The following is a 26,272-nucleotide window of genomic DNA, read 5'->3' as shown; positions in this document are numbered from 1 at the left end:
CCCAAGCTAGCACTGGCGACAGCGAGCGGGAGCACTGCAGCGTTTGGAGAGTGCGTCCCGGAACCTTCGGCGAGGCAGGAGCGCGGCCGCGGGCCTGAACTTGGGAAGCCTTGGGGCCGAGCGGGAAGGCGCCAGCTCCAAGGCCGCTGCCCGGCCAGGGCGGCCCGCGGCGCGCCCCAGCGGCTGGAACCTGGAGTGAGGGGGTTGGTGCGGAGGTCAGGGCTGGGGGTCCCCGCGCAGAGGGACGACGGAGATAGTGGCGGGGATGGGGTGGGTTGAAGGTTGTGGCTTCCGAGCATTTTTATCTCTGGTGCGTGTCCCCGCGCCCGCGGCTCTGCGCCAGCACACTTTGGTGCAACAGCCACCCGTAAAGTTTTAAAAGCGGATGCGTAAAATGCGGAAGGCGGGCCTGGGCCCAGCGCATCCGGGTGGGTGTCTGGGTCACGCTTGTCTCTATGGGCTCCTTCCTGCAGAAGGGGCGAAAAGGAGGCAGCGGATGAGTCGCCGTCACCCGCGGGGTCCGCGCGTTTGCTTCCGCGCTCCGAGTGCCCGGGGTCCTAGGAACGCGGTGGGGCAGAGCTGGTGGCAAGTCGGGCGCGCGCTTTAGAGCGGGGGAAGGGAAAACAGGGAGGGGACAGGGTAAACAGGAGGGGTTAGGGGGAGGAGGGAGGAGAGTGGGAGGGGTCTACCTCCTATAAACTCCGGCGCCCGCGAAGCTCGGAGCCTGCGGCCTGGGGAGCTCAGCTTGCCGGTTACCAAGATGTCCGGGGACGCAACCAAGAGCCTTGGGAAGGGTAAGGCCTGTCTCCGTGCTTCCCTGAGTCGAGCGAGGCTGCTCCGTCCGGGTGCCAAGCTGCCCGGGAGGCTGGGGGGTGGGGGTCCCCGCTGCTCGCCCCGCGGTGACCGACTCTGTCTCTGACCCACAGGAAGCTCGCCCCCAGGGCCTGTCCCGGAGGGCGTGATCCGCCTCTACAGCATGAGGTTCTGCCCGTTTGCGGAGAGGACGCGGCTGGTCCTGAAGGCCAAGGGAATCCGGTGAGAGCCCCGGAGCCGCCTTCCCGGCTCTGCGTGGGGACCTAGCAAGTTACAGACCCCTTCCCCCGCGGGGTGGAGGTCGGGCGCGTCTCGGGCTGCTCCAGTCTGGGTGCCCTCCTGGACGAGGATAGCCGGGGCTCGGGTACCGCTAGGACTCGGCCACCGTCGCGCACTGTTAGGCTCACTGGGAAGCACCTGCAGCAGCTGACTGCGCCGTTGGCTTCCGACTCCGGTCCAGGGTCCTTGGTTTCCACCGGCCTGAGCTTCCCCATTCCTGTCCTGCTTATTCTGTTCTCTGTTATTCTGAATATGATGGTACTTCCAGAAGTTAGTGGGAACTGGAATTAAAAGCTGTTTATTTTTGGTGTAAAAATGTTTGAAATTCACAAAGACACGGGATCTTTAAAATGTTCATGGGGGCTGGTGCTGTGGCGTAGTGGGCTAAGCCTCTGCCTGTGACGCCAGAATCCCTTTTGGGCGCCTGTTCGTGTCCTGGCTGCTCCTCTTCCAATCCTGCTCTCTGCTATGGCCTGGGAAAGCAGTGGAAGATGGCTCAAATGCTTGGGCTCCTGCACTCGCATGGGAGACGGCTCCTGGCTTCGAATAGGCTCATCTCAGGCCCTTGCAGTGATTTGGGGAGTGAACCATGGGTGGAAGACCTTTCTTTCTGTCTCTCCCTCTCTCTAACTCTACCTCTTAAGTAAATAAATGAAAGTCTTTTTTTTTTTTTAAACGTTCATGAAAATGCACATTCTGAAAAAAAAAAAGCATGGATTTCAAAAAGTTTTTGCACCGATATAAACATCTTGTAAGTCCATTTTTTTCCCATCGACAGTTTGAAGAACCTTCCTATATGGTCCCTCCCTGGGCAGTAACTGATCACAGGGCAGAGTTCAGACCATGGCCCTTCTGGCCTTGTTAGCCCAACTGTACATGCTCCTGTAGCATAGGCTGTTGGTTTAAGACACACTATTTGAACTAGTATAGTTATTGAACTATGGGTTATCTACAGGCAATGGGCAGGTTTCTGATACGTTTCCAATGACTCATGGATTCTTTTTAAACATTAGATACCTGAAGTGGGAAGGCTCTGTGGATGTTTAAAGCATAGCCCTCCCTCCCTGCTTCCCCCATTCTTAAAGAATCTTTCAACTGTGTCCTCAGGTTTTTTTTGTTTGTCTGTTTTTGTTTTTTGGACAGGCAGAGTTAGACAGTGAGAGAGAGACAGAGAGAAAGGTCTTCCTTTTCCTTTGGTTCACCCCCCAAATGGCCACCACAGCCAGTGTGCTGTGCTGATCCAAAGCCAGGAGCCAGGTGCTTCACCCTGGTCTCCCATGGGGTGCAGGGCCCAAGCACTTGGGCCATCCTCCACTGCACTCCCGAGCCACAGCAGAGAGCTGGCCTGGAAGAGGGACAACCGGGACAGAATCCGGTGCCCCGACTGGGACTAGAACCCCGTGTGCCGGCGCCGCAAGGCGGAGGATTAGCCTATTGAGCCGCGTCGCTGGCCGTCCTCAGGGTCTTTGTAAACTAATCGTAGTCTTTCTGGGGTAGAGTTAGGCAGACAATTACTTTCCCTAAAAGAAATGTGGGATGCATTCTGAGAAAAACACAAGTTATTTTTGGATTAGTCATGGGTTCACTAAGATTTGCATCTCATTTGGATGAAATCCCACTATTTACTAATGTTTACACAAAACTGTAATATTTGCTTTATTAGTTGGAACTCTGATTGCAACTGAAATCTAATTCAACTGGGGTGAAAAGACATTTCTTGTCTTAGATTTGAAAGGTCCAGGGTCAGGACCCAGCTGGACTCTGGGGCACAAGGTCCTGGGTTATTTGCATCCCTCTGGAAACAACCTGACTTTATTTGCTGGGATGCTTTTCCAAAGGAAAATCAAAAATTGTTTTTCCATAATAGTGTGTGTGAACAACAGAGCTCTACTACATTCATGGATCAGTTTTAAGTCAGAACTCCAGGAGATTTTCACTAGGGAAGTACTTGATGATTTTTATCACATGAAATAACCAAACAAAGCATGATTTTTCTCTTCAATGTTCATCTTCCAACTTGCTGGGACAGGTGTGTTGCCTGTTGGCTTACAATGCCAGGCTACCAGAAATGTTCTCAGACTTCTTTATCACAGAAGCCCAGGACCTACTTTTTGTTTTGCACAGCATGAATCTTCAGAAACCCTGGTAATTATTTGGCAGGGAACCTTGTTTTTCTTGCAGTTGCTGGTATTGAAATGTCCAGTATTCTGTCAGCACATGGACCTTCTCTCTCTCTCTGTCCCTTACCACATACATCCATGTTATATATGATGTTTGAATTGGCTATTCCTTTGTTTCTGGGTTGAGGGGGTGGGGTGGAGGGTTACAGTTAAATCTTTAGGCCAAATGCTGTTTTAGGTATTTCTGTGGCTGGTGTAGATTACTTTTGAGCATTCTGTTCAATTGAACACTTACCCAGCATTGATAGCTACACAGAACTGGCTTTCATAATCACAAGACCCTTTATATTCTCTTAGTTCTTTTATAATCTTTTATGTAAGATATAAAATCTAATTATAATCTGAATAGTATAGCCTGGGCATGACCTGTTTTTCCTCCTTTTTGGTTTATTTTGTGATTTACTCATGTAATACTTTGAGAAACATATCAACACATGATGATTTAATCTGAACATTTAGCAGTTGACTTTTGGGATTCCTTGTGAAAAGCAGGGACTTTTTCTGTTCAAATGAGCAAAATGAATTGAATTTTACCATGTTAATTCTCATCCAGTGGGTAGACAGAAAATATGGTATAAACAAATAATGGAATACTAATCCATTTTTTTAAAAAAGGAGGAAATTCTGCAGTATGTGACAACATGGCTCGAGCTTGAGGACATGATGCTAAGTGAATTGTCAGACCCAGAAAGACTCGCACTGCATGACTTCCCTTATAGGAAGCATCTGAAATAGTCAAATTCACAAAACCAAAGCCTGGAGTGGAAGGAATCAAGGCAGAACTGACTCTTAAAGCTGCATTCTGCTCACCTAAGTGGGTGACAGGAGCAGTGAAAATTCACCCAGAGGTACAAAATATGTTTCACTCTCTTCATAGTCTTGTTATGTGTCTTTCAGTCATGAAATCATCAATATCAACCTAAAGAACAAGCCTGACTGGTTTTTTAAGAAGAATCCCCTTGGGCTGGTGCCAGTTCTGGAAAACAGTAAGGGGCAACTGGTCTACGAATCTGTCATCACCTGTGAGTACCTGGATGAAGCATATCCAGGGAAGAAGCTGTGGCCAGAGGACCCCTATGAGAAAGCTCGTCAGAAGATTATCTTTGAGATGTTCACCACGGTGTGTGCATAAGACATTTCAACTATTTGAAAAACCCATGTGGTTTTAGCTAAGTCAGTGTTGCTATGTATGGTTCAGTGACCGGGAGAGTAAAGCAAAACAGGATTTGATGCTCATGTTGGCTTGATGTATCCTGCAAGTCATGGTTGTCCCTCTCCACTCTCCCAACCATTTGTATTCCAGCCACACTGGACTCTCTTTCCAAACATGGCAACTTTTCTGGCAACCCTTGCAAGAATTCTTCCCTCTCCTCACTCTGCCTGGTTACATCCAATCATCTTTGGTGAGCCTGCTTGGACACTGCTGCTTGTCTGGGCTGGTTAGGGCTCTAGGTCTCTGTCCCCATGTGTGCTAACCTTTCCTGGTCCAGGTAGGAGGTATGTGTAATCTCCTGCCTTCTTGTCTGTGTGCTGCCTTGGGGATGCGAGCTCCTTGAGAGTGAGGGCTGTGTTCTCATCACTGTTAGTTCACTGTCTAGGTCTGTGACTGGCTCTGCCAACCATCTAGTTGTGGGACTCTGAGCAGGTTGTTACTTTACTTCTCTGTGCTTTAGTTCATCATTTTAAAATAGGTATAATCATTGTTCCCACCTCATAAGGTAAGAATCTGTTAACATAGCTTGCCCAGAGGGGTAGGTGGTTAGCCTGGCAGTTAAGATACCAGTTAAACATCCATGTTCCATGTATTGGAGTGCCTGAGTTTGATGCCTAGCTCTGGCTCCCAATTCTAGCTTCTAGCTAACACTCCCCTGGGAGGCAGCAGGTAATGGCTCAAGTGATTGTGTTCCTGTCAGCCATGTGGGAGACCTGAGTTGAGTTACTGCCTCCCACTTTTGACCCAGCCTAGCCCCAGCTATTGCCTTCCCCTCCTTCTCTGCCTCTCAGATTAAGAAAAAAATGTGTATTGTTATAAGACTCAGAGCAGAGTCTGATGCATGGTTCCTACTCAGTCTCAGCTGTCATTCTCACAGCCACAGTATCCAGCAGTGAGCACTCACTGTGTTGACAACAAGTCTCAGCTGACTCAGTAGCATTCCTGTAGAAGAACTGTTTGTATCTTAAGTAGCAGCAATATGGATTAGCTAAAAAAATTATATTAACAGAGAAATGACTAACTTATGTGTGTTTAGATGCCAATAGCAGCAAATGTCTTGTGACCTGGGTGGTCACTATATAAAAGAATATCTATATTTCTCAGAAATGGTTAAAAAATATCCAGAAGATGGGAGACTTCTAGAACATCCTGTTTTAGGAGACATTGGAAAGGGAGGGGAATGAGAAGGGAGTACTCTGGCTTAGTAGGATCAAGGTGAATAGTGGCAATGGCTGCTATCAACATTGATGGAAGGGAAATAGGGCATCTACAAATGCTAGAGAGCCTAAAGTTAGCAACAAGAGATTCACGATGTTGTCTAGAAAGAAAATGAGCATGAAAAGTAAGAGATGCTGCTCACTTTCAGGAAAAGGGGGGCCTCATTACACAGTCCTGCCCTTGGGTCTCAGATAACTTATGAGACCACCTCCTGCTCTGCCACACCTGGCCAGTCATCTTCTCCTTGGAACTTGGAAATGAGACATAAAAATTAAGATAGTAAAGGTGTTAAGCTTTGGAGCTGTATGCCACATTAAGAAAATAAATTTTAGGGAGGCAGAAGTTAAGAGCATTACAAAAGGACTGTTGTTGGAAAACAACCTGGAACAGATATTTAAGAAAGGCAGAGGAAAGACCAGGGAGGCCCAGGTGGGAATGTGCACAGAAATGCTGCCTGCAAACCATCACATCCCAGGAGGGCAAGCTGTCCTGATGTTAATGGGCTTTCATGTGATTCTTCTGGCTTTTTACAAGCATCTGTTTCTTTAGACTGGGATGAGTGGACTTGACTCTTGTGAGATCAGATCAAAGACCAAAGTATTAAGACACAGAAACATCTCCATCACAAGCATGAGAGCAGCTGCTGCCACTATGCCTGCCAACTCTGGGTAATCAGTCCCTTTTGAATAGTCTTCTAGTGTCCTCCAGAAATCTGAAACATTCTTTTCCCTTAGCTCCCTTTTCAGCTGGAGCCAAGATACATGTCTGGTGGAGTCCAATACAGGGATGAGCAGTGTGAGGAAAGGGGCTTGGTGGGGGTCATTAGTTCTGCTGGTGAGTGGCAACAGAGCTTCCAGCTTTCAGGAACACTGCTGGCTGCAGTATTAAATTGCAGAATAGAAATGGCATTGGTGGTAGAGACATTAGTAGTTACCAGAGTCTGCTTTCTGGTAGCAACACAGACTGTGGCATGGGTAGCAGTGGCACTGACCATTAGGCCAGTTTTCAGAGTGATTTTGGAATGTTCTATCCTAGTTCCAAGCCTCATCTGTTCAGCCTCCCAACAATTCAATGAGCTGCTCCACGTCCTTGTAAGTTAATTTTGTCTCATAAATGCAAAGTGACTTCTATTATTTGCAACTCATAAAATCCCAACCAGTGCAAGATCTTAGGCCACAAAACTGTCTAAACTCAGCTCATAGCCTCCAGGAACACAGGGACTTGGGGGCACCCTTGATGTAAGCCAGGACTATGAGAATGGTATGTTTTTATGTGGAGTGGATGATATACTTAGCCTCATAAATTTATAATGTAATTTATAGATAAACTATGATGTTATTTTCTATCTAGATACCACCTTTGTCATCAAGCTACATTAGAAAGCACAAAACTGAAGACTGCTCTGGCCTAAAAGAAAACTTGCGCAAAGAATTCAGCAAACTAGAGGAGGTAATCATTTCTCCTGGCTATTAGCATAAATAATACTCTCTATCTACTTTACCTTCTATTCTTTTCTTCATACTCCCATCTCCCAAGTCACTTCTTTGGCAACTAGAAATAGTGCCAAATACACAATGGTTAAGACACTGGATGCCAGCACCCTATATCAGAGTACCTGGGTTTGAGTGACAGCTCCACTTCTGATTCCAACTTAATGCTGATGTACATCCTGCGAGGCAGCAGGTAGTGGCTTAAGTACTTGTGTTCCTGCCCACCATCCTGGGAGACCTGGATTGAGTTCCTGGCTCCTGGTTTCAGCTTGACCCAGCCTTATCCCAACTGGTGCAGGCATTTGGAGAGTGAACCAGCTGATAGAAGATCTTTCTCTATCCATTTCTCTTTTTCAAAGAAAGAAAATAAATAATATCAAGTAAAATTTTAGTTTATAACAGACTGCTATAAGCAATTCTACTTAAGAAACAAACTAAAAACACTTTTAAAATATATTTATGTATTTACATATTTACTTGAAAGATAGAAAAAGGCAGAGAGAGAGAGAGAGAGAGGGGAGAGCGAGATCCCATCCACTTCATTCTCCAAAGGCCCACATCTGAGGCTGAGCCAGGCCAAAGCCAGGAACTCAGTGGAAGTCTCCATGTGGGTGTCAGGGACTTGGGCCATCAGTGCTGCCTCCCAGAGTGTGCATTTTCGGGAAGCTGGAAGCTGCAGTGGAGCAGGGATGTGAACCAGGCCCTCTGATAGGCTGTGCATCCAAAGCACTGTCTTAATTGCCGCCCCAAACGTCTGTCCTGTCCTCTGAACAATACTTTCGCTGTGGGATCTCTTCTAAAATATTTTGTTCCACTGGCATTAAAATAACAAGGAAAAAAGGAAATATTGTATGTTTCCACAATTTGCTGCATGTTTCTATTTTTTTGTGCTTATTTCCTGTCCTTGTCCATATATTGAAAACAAAAATAATCTAACCTAACTGTAATCAGGACATAGCTATAATCCGTTTTTCTTCCACTTGTTACAAAACAAACATTTCCTACCACAAACACATTGCCATGGATCATACAGCCCCCTGGGGAAGTCCAGATGCATTTACCTCCTTTTGTGGGGAGCTGTTCATTTGAGCTTTTAAGCCTTGGAACATTTCACCCACACTCAGCCTGAGGTTTCTGCTGAGGTAAGGCAGAGTTGCTCTTTAGTAGGGATGCATCCTAACATTTTATCAGTAAGCACAAAGTTTGCTTTTTTATTGCTCATTTTCTAATTTTTAAAGAAGTTGTGAATGGATGTTTAATTCTATTGAATTTTTTTTCTGAATCTGTTATATATATTGAATGTTCACAGAACTTTTCTCCTTTAGTCTGGTGAACAGAGTGATATATTTTTTGGTATTGAACCATTGAGGAATTATTGAAATAAACCCTTCTTGTTCTCAATGGATTTTCATATATATTGTACAATTAATTCATTGTTGAGAGATTTTTGAATGCGTTCATAAATGAGATTGCCCCATACTTTTCTGTTATTATATTTTTATTTGGATTTGGTACCAAGGATATGCTAACCTCTCGAATGGATTGGGTATTTTTCCCTATTTATCTAGTATCTGATACCATTTAATAGAGACTGGCTATTTCTGTAAAACATTTAAGTCTGGTGTCTTTTACAGGAGCAGATGGAGTAGATTTTTTTCATTACTGCCTTGATTTCTTTAATAGTAATTTATTTGAATCAGTTGTGAAATTTATATTTTTCTGCTGGGCAGTATGAGAGCTGGAAAGACATAGGTCATATTCTTCAGATGATTACAGCTTAGCAGTAGACACAAGACAAATAAGTAGTTACAAACAACCAATCTACAAAGCAGAATGTTTTATGAGCCCTGAGAAAAACTGTGGCGGTTGTTTATAGAAGGAAAATTGGTTTGGTGTAAGTTTAATTAGTCAGATAATATTCTGTTTCCCCTTTTAGCAAATCTAAAATGCCAATTCACCTTAAAGTTGGTGGTGATACAACTTATGTGTGGTTTTCAAATAACTGTTATCTGCATAATAATCATCTATTACTAGCATATCTTGAATATATTTTTAAATGAAAAATTGCCTGCAATGAATTATCCAAAGCATAAAAGTAAAGCTTAAAGAATTTTCCCAATGCAAACATAGCCATGGGACCAGCATCCATATCAAGAAACAGATTATTGCCATTTTTCTATTTTATACAAGTAGAGTAATATATAAGGACTTTTGGATCTGGCTTTCTTCATTCAGCATTAGGTTTATGAAGTTCATCTATGTTGTAGGTAGTTCCTTCCTAACCTTGATAGTGTTCCAGAGTATGACTATTGATCCAGCTTACTTCTGACAGACAATATGCATTTCCACATGTGGGATACTACAAATAGTGCTGGAGTGTACTTGTCACACTTCCAAGTGGAATTGCTGGGTTATAGAGCACACTCTTAGTCAACCTTAGCATTCTGGGAAAACATGCTTGGACCTATTCATACTCCTACCAGCAGGGGCTCCATACCTCACTAACTTCATCTTGTCCAGTTAGTCATTCTGTTGGATGTGCAGTGGTATGCATTGTGGTTTTAATTTGCATTTCCCTGGTGACTAATGAAGTTTTTTTTTTTTTTTTTAATTTGACAGGTAGAGTTATAGACAGTGAGAGAGAGAGAGAGAGAGAGAGAGAAAGGTCTTCCCTCTGTTGGTTCACTCCCCAAATGGCTGCCATGGCTGGCACTGCGCCGATCCGAAGCCAGGAGCCAGGTGCTTCTTCCTGGTCTCCCATGCGGGTGCAGGGCCCAAGCACCTGGGCCATCCTCCACTGCCCTCCTGGGCCACAGCAGAGAGCTGGACTGGAAGAGGAGTAACCGGGACTAGAACCGGTGCCCATATGGGATGCTGGCGCTGCAGGTGGAGGATTAACGGATTAACCAAGTGAGCCACGGGCTGGCCCCGACTAATGAAGTTTAACACCTTTTCAAATGATTATTGGCCATTAAGATGTGCTCTTTTGTGAAGTTCAAGTTTTGCTCATTTTTCTCACAGGATGTTTGCCTGCTTTCTTACTGATTCCCAGGAATTCTTTGTATATTCTGAACACTAGTCCTTTGAATTAAAAGGCCTTGTACCCTGTGGCTTGTTTTATGTTCGCCATTTGCCAGCTCCATTTTGCTGATTGTTTTGCTTCATCCCAGACCAAAAGATTCTAAAACTGTTCAAGCTTTTTGATCAAACAGAAACTCAAATTGTCTATGTCAGGGTAAAAGCCACTGCTCTCACCTGCTGTACTTCATTTGCCTTCATCGTCTCTGATGATGAATTTTACCAGAAGCATAACTAAGTACTCTTGTTCTGTTTAATGTTCAGATTCTGGCTAACAACAAGACAACCTTCTTTGGTGGCAATTCTGTCTCTATGACTGATTACCTCATCTGGCCCTGGTTTGAACGGCTAGAAGGACTGGAGTTAACCGAGTAAGATATTTGAATATTTTGTGCATAATTTAGGATGAAAGTTGGAATTGTGTATATTTAAAAACCCCTAAGGATGCACATTTTTATACGGTTGTTGTTGCAGGTTTGTATGACCAATGCTACCTCCCAGTTAGCAGTAGCATTCCCACACTACTTCCCAAATTCCTGGAATTTGGCAGCCATCCTAGTTTACTCCCACTTCTTAGAGCTACTCAGGGTTACTTCTGTTTACAAGGTGGCAGTAGATTAATTAATATATAACATTCTTGGTGTCAAGTTCTCTTTAAAAAAAATTTATCAGTCTCTCAGCTTGGTCAAGTTCTCATGCTAGCTGAGCAAGTCACTTCACCTGAAGTCTCAGTTTCTTTTCCTGTAAAACAAAGACCTCCACAATATCTTTCAAATCTAATAGTATATAATCACATGCATTTTAAGGAACTACTGTTAAATTCTTTAAAAGGTTGGGGGAAACACATCAGCACTTCAGTGATATGATGATATATGGGAGACTATGATGGCTTTCTTAGTTAACTTAGCTCACACCTTTGATTCTCTCCTCCTCCTGCAGTTGTCTGGACCACACCCCCAAAATCAAGCTCTGGATGGCAGCCATGAAGAAAGATCCCACAGCAGCAGCACTCCTTCTTAACGTGAATCACCAGCGCCATTTCTTAGAACTGTACTTAAAGAACAGCCATGAGGCCTGCGACTATGGGCTCTGAAGGAGGCAGGAGGCAGCAACAGAGCTGTAGCTGATGCTTCCCTTGACTAATAAAAGAATAATACGCTTTTATTTTACCAAGTGTGCTCACCTTTCATTGGTTTGTCTTCTCTGACGGACCTGACATGGCCTAACTGTGGTGTCTCCTCCAAGCCTGCCTTTTCTTGCAGATGCTCAAATGACTGACGCTTTCTTCACAGTCTATGTTGAAGCCCCCCAAACCATCTACTCTGAAGTTCAGTCTGGATTTCTAACCTCTCCCAGGACATTTCCACCTAGACACCTGTTGGCATGTCAAGAGATGCCTTCTCAAGGGTCTTGTCTCACGGTTTCTGAATTGCGAAACTTTCAATGCCTCATTTTTTCCACCATCAACTTAACTTCCCTCCTTCTCATTCCCGTTGTTACCACCTCAGGCCAGAGGCACATCAGCTGGAAGCTCCGTCTCTGGGTGGTCTCTAGGCTCCAGCTCCTCCACATCGTTCCTTCCAAATCCCATGCTGGCCACACAGGAGGCGGCCCATGTATATAATTAGTCAGGGCCCCATCAGTCAAGTCGGCATACAGGCTGGACAAGCAAGAGTTTCTATCCCCGAGACGCAATAATGCCATCTGCCATACAACTCCACAGCCCACTGGGCTTCTGTTTAATTTTAATCTTGAGAAGGTGGGTCCGGGACCATCCCTTCCTTCCACAGACGATGCAGCCAAGGTCCTGAGGCAGAGAGGCCTCAAGATGCCCCAGAAAGATCTGGAGAGCATGCCCAGGGCACTGGTCTTAACCTCAGAATTAGGGGGCTGTCGATCCCCTGCCCCCTGTAACAGTCTGCTTTTTCTGTACTTATTGTCAAGCTTCCAGTGAGGAAAACTTCTGAATCATCGATTCTCAAACTTTGCGGTGCCTAACAGCCACCTGTGTCTCACCGCTGCACTTCAGAGTCAGCGAGTCTGGGTGGGCCGCGGGGTCTGCTAGGTGAGACCCCCGCCCCGTAGTGATGCAGGCGATGAGGGCGGCACCCTGAGGCAGCCGGAAACCGGTTGACTTCACAAACGGCCTCCTGCTGCCCCCGTCGGCTGCCGCCAACGCTCGGCCTGCTGGCGGGCCCATCTCTGCCTCCGTCCGCTGGCCCGGACGGTGGCTCCCGGCGCATTTTCAGTCGGAAGCGGAGCGGCGAGCCAAAGCACTGAAGCCAACAACAATAATCCGCTCCCTCCCGCGCCAGCCACACATCTCGGCGGGAACACGTAACGCGGCCGTCTATTGGCTCAGCTCCGCACGGCTTGTCTGACACATCCAAAAGCTTCGAGGATTGGCTGCCGCGACGGGCGCCGCGGCTAGTTGGCCGGTAGGGATCGCGTAGGAAGGGGCGTGCCCCGCCTGGGCCCCGCCTCCCCAAGCTGCCGCCGCTGCTCTCCATCCGGTTCGGTCGGTCGGGCACCCGGAGGTCTCCCGGGGGCGTCTCTCCTTTCACTGCCACCGGGTGGGTCGGTCCGGCCTGCGTTGTATTTGACGGGAAGAGGGGTTTGAGGTCAATTCTGGTTTGGGGACTTTCCGGGCCCGGAATAGGATTGCCAGAGTTTAATTTTGCCTAGCACTTAATATTCATCAAATAATTTAATATTAAAAAAAAAAAAGTACCGGGACAATAATCTAGGAAAAACGAACAGGCTTTTAAGCCGGATGTCAGCCACTGAAGTGGTTCTTTCTTGTGTGATTTGTCCGGAGATAGGCGAATACCAGCCCAGTGCAAGGGCCGCCACTAGTTATGCTCCAGCACGTGTCAGGGCATTGAACGCCCGGGAGTCCTGAGGGCTGAGCAAACCTTAAATAATAATAAAACTAGTGATAGCTAAGGTTGAATGCTTGCTGGGTAACAGACCCGTGCTGAACATTAAACACAATTCATCCGGTGTCCAAGTAAAACCTCCCAAACTATGAAATGTATTGACATTGTAAGCTCTGGATTACGGATAAGAATCCAGGACCTAGAAAATTGTCATTTGCCCAGGGTCACCCAGCTGGTTAAGGCCAAACAGGGGCTTCAAGTCCAACCTGAACTCAGCCCAAGCCTCCTTTTCCTCAATAACTTGGCACTTAGCCGTTGGGCCAGGAGAGAATACTAAATCCGCACTCCGTGGGGGCAGGTCCTATGTCCTGTGATTCAGACAACCTGGGAGCGATCATATTTGAAAAAACAGAATGGCGCCTGTCCTAAACATGCAGACTTACTCATGGCATTTACATTATAGTATGTGTTAGAAGTAATCTAGAGATGATTTAAAGTATATGTGAAAATATGTGTAGGTCATATGCAAATATTACACCATTTTGTATACGAGTTTTGAGTAGCTGAAGAATTTGGTATCCTTGGGAGTCCTAGAACCAGTTGCCCTAGGATACCAAGAGACAACTGTGTGCACTGTTTGGACCACACTCCTGTTTTGCCTGAGATTTTTTTTTTTTTTTTTTAAATATTTACTTGAAAGGCAGAGTTACAGAGATAAAGGAAGAGAGAGAAAATCTTCCATCTCTGCTGGTTGTCAGCTGGGGCTGAGCCAGACAGAAGCCAGGAGCCTGGAACACCAGCTGAGTATCCCACGTGGGTGGGTGGGCCAACTGCTGCTGCTTTCCTAGGTGCATTAGCTGGGAGCCAGATCAGAAGTCAGCAGCTGGGCCTGGAGCTGGTGGCTTATCCTACTATACCACACTCCGGGTCCCTTTGCCTGGAATTTAAGAGGGGGTGTTGATGTTCCTTTTCTACGCTCAGTGTGTTCTCTTTGATTTTACAAATACTTTACTGAGTTCAGAGTCTTGAAAATTCTCCTTTGTTTATTCAAATGTATCGTTTTTTTTCTCTGATTCTTCAAGTTGTAAAGGGAAATGGGGCCAGGAATGCAAAATCAAGTACTTAAAAAGAACATCTCCTTTGATGCGGCTTTCACTGGTGGGCAGATGAAGTTCCTCTACTGACAGCTTTAGTAATCTCTCTGGCTCTGTTCCAAAGACATCTTCCTTAGAACACAGCATTCCCTGTGATCCTCACTTCCTAGAAACAGGTCCTGAATACAGTTACTTTTGAGGGTGGAGTCTTCCCTCTCTTCTCTCTCTCTTTGCACTTAGTGAATGAAAGTAGAATATCCAGTAATCTAATCTACCATGTAGATTAGCCTTCCAGAATATTAAGAAGAGGCCAGCGTTTGGCTTAGTGGTTAGGGATGCCTGTGTTTCTTATTGGAGTGTCGGATCTGATACCCAACTCTGGTTCCTGACTCTGGTTTCCTGCTAATGCAGACCCTGGATCCCTGCCACTCCTGTGGATGACCTGGATTGAGTTCCCTGCTGTTGGTTCCTGGCTTTGGCCTGGCCTAGGGCCATTGTGGATATCTGGGGACTCAGCCAGAAAATGAGAGGTGCATGCTCTCTCTTATTCTCACTCTTGCTCTCTCTCTCTCTTCCTGTCACATGAAATAAAATATTAAGAGGAATGTTCTCTAGTTTCTGCCACTATTACAAACTGGCATGACAAAAAAGTTTTGAAAAATTGCAAAATGTAAATCCCATTTCTTCTTCTCAAAACAGACTGATGTAAATAGAGTGAAAAGGCCGGTGCCGTGGCTCAGTAGGCTAATCCTCCGCCTTGAGGCGCCAGCACACCGGGTTCTAGTCCCGGTCGGGGCGCCGGATTCTATCCCGGTTGCCCCTCTTCCAGGCCAGCTCTCTGCTGTGGCCAGGGAGTGCAGTGGAGGATGGCCTAAGTGCTTGAGTCCTGCACCCCATGGGAGACCAGGAGAAGCACCTGGCTCCTGCCTTTGGATCAGCACGGTGCGCCGGCTGTAGCGCGCCGGCCGCAGCAGCCATTGGAGGGTGAACCACCGGCAAAAGAAGACCTTTCTCTCTGTCTCTTTCACTGTCCAAAAAAAAAAAAAAACAAATAGAGTGAAAAAATTGTTTCGGGGTGGCATTCTTTCCTAGAAGGCTTAAGTCGTTAATTACCCCTCACCAAAGGTCGCCCCATTTCCAAACAACTGATTATATTTCAGATGGCCGGAAACCAATTCAGAGTGGGTTTAATATGGCCTTATTACATCTTATTTTGTACTTGCGTTAGTATTAGAGGAATAAACATGAAAAAATAACCGAAGGAAAGTCTATAAGGAGATTTCACAGAGGTACCTCTTGGGTTTTAAAAAGGAAGTGGGAATTAGCTGAAACGTTATAATTAAAATCTTTCTAGGGAAGCTGTGGTGTTCAGTGGTAAGATTAGAAGCACATTACTGAAATGTAGCTTTCATCCCATTTGATTGGTGTTAAACTGGCCCAGTAAGTACCGTGGGTTGCATTTTAATTCTAACCTGTTTGGCAAAGCTGAATTGCTGTGCGTTTTCTCTTTATGGATACGAAACTAATGCACTATGCTGTTAAGCATGTGTTCTTATTCACTCGTGTTTGTCATTGCTTTTGAAGTACACTGAGCTCTCACACTGATGATGCCCTGCACCCTGTCATTCCATACTCTGAGCAAACCTATGGTGCTGTTCACGTTCTCTTTTTACAGGTGAGGAAGGGGAAAGTCAAAGAGGTTACATAGCTTGCCTAAGTGCCAAAGCCAGGTCTCAGGTCACCCCTTCTGGCTCCAGAGTCTGGTTTGAGCATCTCAATGCTCTGTTGCTTCCCTTCAGGGAAAGAACAGTTTTCAGCCCCCTGATCTTTTCTCTCCTGACTACATCGCATAGACTTGCATTTAGGAAGTTGACGTCCCACATACATGGAAAATGGAATTAAAAGTGTATTTGGTGCATGCATGTTTTGCACAAGTTTTTTTATAACATGCGTTTTCTGTAAGCATTTTGAAGAACCCCAGTACATACTTTTAATAAGTATTTTCCAACTCTCAGAATTGGTTTCCTTTAAAAGATGGAGATGAGGAGAAAAAAAAAAAAAACTTGGCAATGTGTCCTCTTCTGGGATAGTAGAACTTTCTAATTTACAGTGGAATTCCCTGTTGGGCTGCTGTAAAGTCATTGTAATAGAGGCCAAAGTTGAGCAACCTAAGACAATTGGGTTAATCCAGCCAACTGCTGATTTTTTTTTTTTAAAAAAAGATGATTTATTTGAAAGGCAGAGTTTCAGAGAGGCAGAAGCATAGGGGGAGAGAGAGAGAGAGAGAGATATCGTCCATACACTGCCTCATTCCCCAAATGGCCGCAACACCTAGAGCTGGGCCATTCCAAAGCCAGGAGCCAGGAGCTTCTTTTGGATCTCCCATTTGGGTGCAGGAGCCAAGCACTTGGGCCATTTTCTACTGCTTTTTCAGGCCATCAATGGGGAGCTGGATGGGAAGTGGAGCAGCTGGGACTTGAACTGGCACCCATATAGGATGCTGATATCGTAGGTGAAGGCTTAACCCACCTATACCACAGCACTGGCCCATAACTGCTGATCTTTGTATAGTCCAAGAACTAAGAATATTTTTTACATTTTTAATGGCTAAAAAGAATAGGAATCATAATTTATGGTGTGAAAATTATGTGAAATTCACCAAGGGAGGCCTACTGTAAACAGTGGATTTTAGGTGAACATGTAAATATAGTTTCATCCATTGCAATAAGTATAGCACTCTGGTAGGGATGTTGATAGTGGGAGAGGCTATGCATGGGTGGGGTGGGCAAGGATATATGGGAAATTTCTGTATCGTCTTAATTTTCATATGAACCTAAAACTACTGTAGCAGTAAAGGTTATTAAAAATATATGAAATGCAAATTCAGCATCCACATATGAAGTTTCATTGGAATGGAGCCACATCTATTCATTTATATATTATCTATGGCCATTTTTACTTCATGAGGGTAGGATTGAGTAGCTGAGACCAGATGGCCCAAAAGACCTAAAATATTTACTATCTAGAAATAATTTTGCTGGCATCTGAGTCCACTGTGTCTGGTATAGACTAAGGTACTGGTTGAGGGTATTGCCCTTGGAGCCTCCCTTTCAGGGTTCCTAATCCCCCCTTTTCTACCTACTAGTTGTGAGGCTTTTTTTTTACATTTATTTATTTATTTTTTAAGGAATACAAATTTCATAAATACAACTTTAGGAATATAGTTATTTTTCCCACCATACCCACCTTCCCACCCATACTCCCATCCTTCCTCCTCCTCCTCCCTCCCCTTGCCAGTCCCATTCTCCAGTAAAAGTCATTTTCAGTTAACTTTGTACACAGAAGACCAACTCTATGCTAAGTAAAGGTTTCAACAATTTGCACACACATGCACACACACAAACTGTTTGAGAACTAGTTTTACAGTTAACTCTCGTAACTCATTGAGGACAGAGGTCATGCATGGGGAGTTAGTGCACAGTGACTCCTGTTGTTAATTTAACAATTATCACTTTTTTTTTTTTTGACAGGCAGAGTTAGACAATGAGAGAGAGACAGAGAGAGACAGAGAGAAAGGTCTTCCTTCCGTTGGTTCACTCCCCAAATGGCCGCTATGGCCGGCGCTGTGCCAATCTGAAGCCAGGAGCTGGGTGCTTTCTCCCGGTCTGCCATGCGGGTGCAGGGGCCCAAGCACTTGGATCATCCTCCACTGCCTTCCCAGGCCACAGCAGAGAGCTGGACTGGAAGAGGAGCAACCAGGACTAGTACCCGGTGCCCCAACCAGGACTAGAACCTGGGGTGCCGGTGCCGCAGGCAGAGGATTATCCAAGTGAGCCACGCACCGGCCTCAATTAACACTCTTTTGTATGATGTCAGAGACCACTTAAGGCTCTTGACATGAGCTGCCACGTCTTATGGAAGCCTTTTGAATCCACAAACTCTGTCAATATTTAGACAAGGCCATAAGCAGAGTGCAAATTCTCTCCTTTTACAGAAAAATACATCCTTCTTTGATGTCCACTTCTTTCTGCTGGGGTCTCACAGAGATAGTTCATGTAGAACATTTTTTGCCACAATGTCTTGGCTTTCCATGCCTGAAATGCTCTCACAGTCCTTTCAGCTAGAACAGGAAGCCTAAAGGGCTGATTCTGAGGTCAGAGTATTACTTACAGCAATTGTCATTCTATAAGAATGCTGTGTGGACTGCTTCCCATGTATGAACATTCTCTCCTTTTTAATTCTATTACTATTACCAGACATTTGATCCTATCTATATGATCACTTTAACACTTAATCCTATCTATATGTTCACTTTAATGCTTAATATGAACATTTTTGACAGATGTTTAACCTTGTTAGCCTCAATTTAGTCATTTTTTAAAATGAGATAATAATGGAATATTTATAGGACCATTTTAAGGACTAAATGGGTTAATGCATATAACGTACCAAGTATATTTTAGCAATAATTTCATTTGTAGATCTCTGCATTGCTTTTATGATCTAACTTTTAGAATCTGTGTGTATTTTTTTTTTCAGCTACCTGAACTCTGTTTTCTTGGTGGGAGGGATATATTTTTCTGCTCAGAATCATATCCTTACCCACCAGGACTTCTAACATGACATGATTATGACCCTGGCTTCTGTTCTAACACCCACTTTGTCCTTCCTGAACTAAATTAGCTCTAGAATAGTGTTTATTCTATTATCTCCATTTATTCTATTATCTCCAGAAATGAAAAGGGATCAGAAATCAATTTGTATTTTCTAAGGAGTTTATTTTTTTAAATTTTTTAAAAGATTTATTTATTTATTTGAAAGTCAAAGTTACAAAGAGAGAGAAGAAGAGGCAGAGAGAGAGAGAGAGAGAGAGGGAGAGAGGGGTCTTCCATCTGCTGGTTCACTCCCCAGTTGGCTGCAACGGCCGGAGTTGTGCCAGTCTGAAGCCAGGAGCCAGAAGCTCTTTCCAGGTCTCTCATGTGGATGCAGGGGTCCAAGGACTTGGGTCATCTTCAACTGCTTTCCTAGGCCATAGCAGAGAGATGGATCAGAAGTGGAGCAGCCAGGTCTTGAACTGGCACCCATATGGTGTGTCAGCACTTCAGGCGGTGGCTTTACCCACTATGCCACAGCACTAGCCCCATCAATTTGTATTTTCTAACTTAAGATTTTTTGCTGACATCTGTATTTTTTTTTTCAGAGAACATTTGTGGAAACATTTCTGGCATTCATTAATTAGAATGCAACAACATATGCCATGTTATTATCTAAGCTTATTTCTCATGAAATCACAGAAAGATTTAGAAAAAAAATGTAGATCAGTCACTTTCTAAAGGTTTTTCTTTTTTAAAAAAATTATTATTTTTTAAGATTTATTTTTTATTTATTTGAAAGAGTTACAGAGAGAGGTAGAGACAGAGAGAGAGGTCTTCCATCTGCTGGTCTACTCCCCTGATAGCTGCAACGGCTGGAGCTGCACTGATCCAAAGCCAGGAGCCAGGAGCTTCTTCCGGGTCTCCCATGTGGGTGCAGGGGCCTAAGGACTTGGGCCATCTTCCACTGCTTTTCCATCTTCCCACTGCTTTGCCATAGCAGAGAGCTGGATTGGAAGGGGAGCAGCCAGGACTAGAACCAGCGCCCATATGGGATGCCGGCACTTCAGGCCAGGGCTTTAACCCGCTGTGCCACAGCGCCAGCCCCTCTAAAGGTTTTTCATTCTTTTCGGAAAGGGGAAAGATGTTCACAGTATGAATCAGCATTCTGGATATGTTGGAATTCAAAAGGCCGGAAGCTGCCCATGCATAAACCTCATGACTAGGTTCTATTGTTTTAATAAAATATATTTAGAATCAGCTAACATTTGGTGAGCAGCATTGCATGCTGTCCTTTCATGGACCTAAAATTGTTTCCTGTCCACACTCTTAGACCAGCTTTGGAGGCTAAGACTGTGAGTTCGTCTTTGGACTTTAAAAGTTCTTTGAGCTTACTAGCTAGAAAATTGGGGCAAATAATTTCTTTTTTCTGAAGCTGTTTTCCATTTTGCAAAATAGGAATAATAGTAACTGCTTAGCTGAGCAGGAATCAAATAAGGAAGCCCATGGAAATTCTTTAATCACTGTGAACAGGACACATGGTACTTTTCCTCCCTTTGCGACCTGTCAGTATCATAAAATGGATGCACAAGAAATTCCCACAACAGCTCACTCTGGAAAGTTAAAGGAATTCTTTTTCCTCCTGTTGAAAATCAGAAACTCAGCTTATCAGTGTCAGGGCCAAGGCCAGCTACCTCCTTGACTTCTAGTAGACAGAGGAGCTGTGCACGTGGTCCTGTATCATTGAGGTAGTGGCACTGTGTCCTGAACAACCATGGTTGTCTCAGAAATTTAGACTGGGATGTGGGGAAAAACTCACAAATCAATCGTAGCCCCCTGATCTCTGGTTCTTATTCACCACCAGTTTTGCAGAGCTTGTGTAAAACCTCATGAAGTGGGCCAGGGCTAGAGTGAGGCAAGTGAGGTGTTTATAGGCCACAAAATTGAAGGCAATACTCACTCCTTGAATCAGGGATCAAGTTCTCAACACCAGTAACTTTTCCCTCCCTATGTGCTATTGCATGAAAATGGTTGGATTGCTTTGAAAAGCAAAAGCAAAAATCTATTCTCATACACAGGTTGTGAACGACTGTCTTATTTGTGATGCAAGAGGGAGGGCTTGGAAGGGAAGGAGACAGCATTAACCTCATCCATCATTATGGTCCCCTAAATGCAATGTTGGAGTTTTCCCCATTCTTCCTGGATTCTTGGGGCCACATGTCCAATTTTGGGTTGTCTTTGTGTCCACCCCTCCTATTGGGCATCCAAAACTGGGGCCACGTTCCCCGGGGGTCAAGTTGTCCTAGATGCTGCCCCAGATCACCTCCCCGCTTCCCAGCCAGTCGGTCATACATTGTATTTGGGACAGAAGGGGCGCCAGAGCGCAGCGGATCCCGGATCCTGCGGCGGCTACTGTGAGCGCCGAGTGCTGTGCAGACGCCTGGGGGCCATGTCTAAGGATGCGACCAGAACCCTGGGGAAAGGTAAGTGCTCCCGACCCTGGAGACTTCACTCTGGAGCAGGGACCTACCGCCTGCTGGGCACGGAGGGGGCGCAAGGGCTCCCATGCAGGAAAGCCTCGTGCAGGTCTCCTCCCTGAGACTCGGGAGGCGGAGCTCACACAGCGCCTGCCCCCTCTTCCCAACCCCTGGCATCCCAGGACGTGGAGGGGGCTCCTCTCCCCACCCGACTAACCGGCCTCTGTTTCCCTGCGCCTCACCCCATGCGCTGCAGGAAGCTGCCCTCCAGGGCCGGTCCCTGAGGGCCTGATCCGCATCTACAGCATGAGGTTCTGTCCCTACTCGCATAGAACACGCCTCGTCCTCAAGGCCAAAGGCATCAGGTGAGAAACAGTTTCCAGGCTGGGGCTAGTTCGGAACGGTGAGCACGCCCTGGGTAGGGGTTTTGGAGGCCCCCTGAAAGCAAATCTCTCTCCAGAGTTGTGTCCATGCGGGAAACTTTTTCACACAACGCAGGTGCGAGCTTATGACCTGGTTCTCTCCTCTAAGGTTTGTTCAGCAAGCGCCAAGGCTACTGAGGCCTCCCCAGCTGCTTCTTGGAGGCCCGAGGTCCTCAGGTCAACTTTGTTCTCTTCTGTCATTACATTTGCTGCATCCAGCATTTCTGAGTTGTTCATCCATCTTTCCCCCACGCATTACTCTCGCACTACCAAATATGTGCGTTCTTGTTGGGTAGGGCCTTTGCCCTACTTATCCACAGGCTAGGAGAAAGCCTGGCATATTGTAGGTGCTCAAAAAATATTTGTTGACTGAATGAACAAGTCATTCCAAACAGAGAGAGAGATGGAGCTGCTGTCACGAAGTGCCTGAAGGCTCTAACAGACCTGAAAAAATGGGTAGGTACCCTTGCAGAAGGAATTTTGCAGGACTGGCTCCTGCAAATCTGCATTAGGACGGCCAAGCAACTCTGCTGGCAGGTGGACTGCATTATGTGGCTGAGCTCTGAGGGAAAGGGTGAGGCTGTGCCACTCCATGCCCTTTGACCTCTGACTTGGAGAGTTCATTGTCAGGGCGGCTTCAGAGTTTCAGATCCACATCAGATACAGAGATCAAAATAGCAACATTGTGGAGTTCTGCCTTTTTAAGTGTACTTAGCATCCATTTCCAGATGCTTCTCTTTTGCTCAAATCTCATTGGCCCTAAGGTCATCTTTTTTTTTCCCCCCCAAGGGTAAACAGTAACTTTATGTTTTGATCATTTGGTGACAAATCGGCAGCCTAGAAACCAATGTAAATATTGCTTTAGGGCATGATTTTTTTCAACCTTGGCATTTTGGGCCAGATAAATCTTAGTTAGGGAGAAGGAAGGGGGGCTATCCAGTGCATTGTTGGGTATGATAGGAACTCATAAAGTTCATGGAAAATGGAATTAAAAGGTAAAGTTTATTTTGATACAAAATATTTTTGAAATCCATGCAGATATTTTCCATCACATGTATTTTCCCTGAACTTTTCGAAGATCCCTTGTATTCAGCAACATCCCTGGCCTCACCTCCACCCCCTTAGATGGCAGCAGAGCCTTCCTCCCCTCTCCCCATGTAATCGTGGTTACCAAAAAAAAAAAAAAAAAAAAAGTCTCCAGACATTGCCGCATGTTCCTTGGAGAGAAGAGAAAAATCCACCCCTGGTTGAGAACCACTGCTTTGGGGTTCAAGGAAAATCTCCTAGGCTGAGCAAAGAATGTACCCATTTGTTTCCATTAATCTTTCTGTTTTTAAAGATTTTATTGATTTATTTGAGAGGCAGAGTTGCAGACAGTGAGAAGGAGAAACAAGAGAGAAAAGAATTCCATCTACTTGTTCACTCCCCAAATGACTACAATGGCTGGAGCTAAGCCAAATCGAAGCCAGGAGCCAGGAGCTTCTTCCAGGTCTCCCATGCAGGTGCAGGGGCCCAAGTGGTTAGGCCATCTTAGACTGCTTTCCCAGGGCATAGCCGAGAAGTGGATCGGAAGAGGAGCAGCTGGGACTAGAACCGATGCCCATATGGATTCACCTACTGTGCCACAGTGCCGGCTCCTCCATTAATCTCTTAAAACATACGTGTGTGTGCCTGGTAACTTTATGGCTTCAACCTCTAATAATGAATAAGAATTGCAAAGTTACTATGTGCTGTGCATTAGGTACTGTTCTAAATGTCTTACATAGATTCACTAATTTGATCACCACAATGATGCCAAGAGATGAGTACAACTGTGATCCCCATTCAATAATAAGAATACTGAGCGCAGAGTGGGGAGGGGCTTGCTAAGGTCACCAGCTACACTGTCCACTTTAGTGCCAGAACTCATGCTCTTCCCTGTTAGCTTTTACCAAATTCTGTTGTGACCTGCGCATATCAGATTTGGATTTCTAAGCTTTAAACTATATTAAACTCTCTATTGGAATTGTTAAGAGCCAGCTCTGGTCAGTCTGCCAGGCTCTGATCCTGTCTGCTACTTAGCAGGAGGTCTGGGGCTAAGATTCAACCACTTCTTGGCCTTATTTCCTATAAAGTACACCTGCCTTGTGGGGAATCCTGAGGGGCGAACAAGATAAGGGATGGAAAACCACTAACTCCTGTCAGTGCAACAACAAACACAAGGAGGTTGCATGGTTTCAAAACAAACAAAAGAGCCTACTGTAATTGCAAATTTTAATTTTATAAATTGATCCCTTCTGCATCTGCCCACATACGTGCCTCATTTTTGTTTTCTTGTTTCCCCTTGGCTTTTCAAGACACGAAGTTATCAACATTAACCTGAAAAACAAGCCTGAATGGTACTACACAAAGCATCCTTACGGCCAAATTCCAGTCTTGGAGAACAGCCAGTGTCAACTGATCTATGAATCTGTCATCGCCTGTGAGTACCTGGACGACGCGTATCCGGGAAGGAAGCTGTTTCCGTACGACCCTTACGAACGAGCTCGACAAAAGATGTTGCTGGAGCTGTTCTGTAAGGTACAGTGAATGGTAAAAGGCCAATCCTGCTCGGTTTTGCGTTGTATATCTTCCCCAACTTTCACTGACATTATTTCGTTGTATTATCACGTGAGTCTCAGGAGAACAAGTTGGGTGCAATTAGAGTATGCCCTCCGATAGTAAAACTGCAAGATTTAATTAACTGCATTTAATTCAACTAGCATGCTGGGGGGAGGGGGGGCGGTAATGATCAGGTGACTTGCAGTAGGAGGATTGAAAGAACTGCAGCCTGGCGCTCCCATGCTTCAGGCGAAATATGTTGGAGTGAGAAGATTATGCAGAAAAGGGGACTGCCCATGGTGTGGGGCCAGAGCGCCAGGAAATGTGAGTGATACAGGAAAGGAGGCAGCTGTTGGTAATGGGAGAAAAAGAGATGGAGAAATGCTAACGTAGTTCCCGTTGAAAAGAAAGAAAAAGAACTCAATGAGATTAATGGCTGGCATCTATTAAGCAGCTTAGGAGTTGCCAAGCCCTGTCCTAGGCGCTCTACAGAGGTTAACTAACTGAATCCTGCCTCTCCCCTTCCGGCTGGGCATTGTGACTGTATCCATTTTTCAGATGAGAACACTGAGGCTTAGAGAGCTTAAGTACCTCCCACCCCCCCAAGAATGCACAACAGCTGATCAAGGAAGGAGCACGGGAGAAGCCCTCTGAGAGCACCCTGTTCTCCAGGGTGCTGTGAGAAAGGGATTTTGGAAGCACAGAGATGACCGGGGCAGCCTTTGCAGGGAGCAGGGACTGCTCTGTTTGTGGGTTTGGTTCTGTTTCATTGGCATTGAAGAGCTTTGCTGCATTTCTAGGCAGAGCAGAAACGTGGTGTTCTCCACTAAGACCCTGTGTCCTCTGATTAGGTCCCACATCTAACTAAGGAGTGTCTGGTGGCCTTGAGATGTGGGAGGGAATGCAGCGATCTGAAGACAGCCCTGCGTCAGGAATTCTGCAACTTGGAAGAGGTACACACAGGGGCCCCTCCCTTCTGGTCAGGCGCAGTGAAGGAAGCCATGCAGGGCCACCTAATCTGGTCCCTCTGACACCTGCTCTCAAGGGCTTATTCTTTCCACCAGGCTTTGCTAAGTCCAGCTTCGAGGCGTTGGATTTTAGCTTGTGGATGCATGCCCTCTACGACCTGCCCTGGAGCTCTCCTCAAAAACCTGCTGGGGAGCTGGGGAGGAGATGCCCTGAATGGCTTGCTGTCTCCTGGTCACTCAGTCCCCTGAGTGTCTCTGCATGGCTTCTGTAGCTTCCTCCCTTGAAGCATGATCTGTACTGGTTGGGGTTGTGTTCGGCTGCTAGTAAAAGGAACCTAACTGCTGTAAATGCATCTGATAAGGGCTTGTTCTCTCATGCTAAAATGCCAAGGGTAGGCAATTCAGGCCTGTCTTGATGGCTTCTTTGTGACCCTAACAGGGACTGGGGCTCATTCTCTTTCCCAGCCCTGTCCTCAGTAATGTAATGCTTTCGTCCCCAAAATGACAAGATAGCTGCCAGAACTGCAGCCGTTACACTCAGGTTCCAGGCTCTGGATAGGAGAAGAGAAAGCAAGCAGATGGCAAATGGGATGCTTCCCAAAAAAGGGCTTTTCCAAAACCCTAATGCATGACTACTGATATCTCATTGGCCAGAACTTAATGTGCAGGGTTGTAGCTGTATCAGGGGAGGCAGAGAAATTTAGTCCAGATAAAATCAGGATCCTGTAATTGAGGAAGCAAATTTAGGAGGTGGACAAGGAGCAGTCTCTCATTGGGCTGCCAGCACTGGAGCTTCTTATTCCTTACTTCTAGAATAATATGGGAGGTAGTGCCCGAACTTCCTTTATCTTTGTCTCAGAAATTGATGAATTCCCTTTATGGGTGGGTTGTCCCTCTGTTGGCAGCCAGAGAATGCTATTTTTAACTTCTTAAAGGGAGGCTGGTTATTAATAGTGTTCCATTTGACCTTTATCAAGTGGAAGCAGATT

The 26,272-nt window shown here is 45.6% G+C and overlaps 2 protein-coding genes across 2 annotated transcripts in view; both read left to right on the top strand.

Annotated features, from left to right (window-relative positions):
• Window positions 1-686: 686 nt before the first annotated feature.
• GSTO1 (glutathione S-transferase omega 1) lies at window positions 687-11,440 on the top strand. Its single transcript, XM_062214172.1, has 6 exons — window positions 687-794; window positions 927-1,035; window positions 4,170-4,392; window positions 7,054-7,152; window positions 10,536-10,642; window positions 11,211-11,440. The coding sequence occupies exons 1-6, from the start codon at window positions 761-763 to the stop codon at window positions 11,362-11,364; spliced, it is 726 nt and encodes a 241-aa protein (XP_062070156.1). The 5' UTR covers window positions 687-760; the 3' UTR covers window positions 11,365-11,440.
• A 1,320-nt stretch (window positions 11,441-12,760) lies between these two features.
• Window positions 12,761-26,272, top strand: part of LOC133775914 (glutathione S-transferase omega-2) — a 28,039-nt gene continuing 14,527 nt past the window's right edge. The window contains exons 1-5 of the mRNA XM_062214473.1: window positions 12,761-12,844; window positions 21,205-21,319; window positions 21,570-21,678; window positions 24,072-24,294; window positions 25,167-25,268. Coding sequence (XP_062070457.1) covers window positions 21,286-21,319; window positions 21,570-21,678; window positions 24,072-24,294; window positions 25,167-25,268 — 468 coding nt within the window. The 5' untranslated portion in view covers window positions 12,761-12,844; window positions 21,205-21,285. The remainder of the gene's footprint in view (window positions 12,845-21,204; window positions 21,320-21,569; window positions 21,679-24,071; window positions 24,295-25,166; window positions 25,269-26,272) is intronic.

This window comes from Lepus europaeus, chromosome 17 (assembly GCF_033115175.1).
Source record: "Lepus europaeus isolate LE1 chromosome 17, mLepTim1.pri, whole genome shotgun sequence".
Taxonomy (NCBI): domain Eukaryota; kingdom Metazoa; phylum Chordata; class Mammalia; order Lagomorpha; family Leporidae; genus Lepus; species Lepus europaeus.
The sequence above is the reverse complement of the archived record's forward strand: the minus strand, read 5'-3'. Positions and strand labels throughout refer to the sequence as shown.

Coding starts and splice junctions, on each gene's coding strand:
- GSTO1 (XM_062214172.1), top strand. CDS start 761: ATGTCCGGGGACGCAACCAAGAGCCTTGGGAAGG. Junction 4,393..7,053: donor TCTTTGAGATGTTCACCACG/GTGTGTGCATAA, acceptor TTTTCTATCTAG/ATACCACCTTTGTCATCAAG. Junction 10,643..11,210: donor GAAGGACTGGAGTTAACCGA/GTAAGATATTTG, acceptor CTCCTCCTGCAG/TTGTCTGGACCACACCCCCA.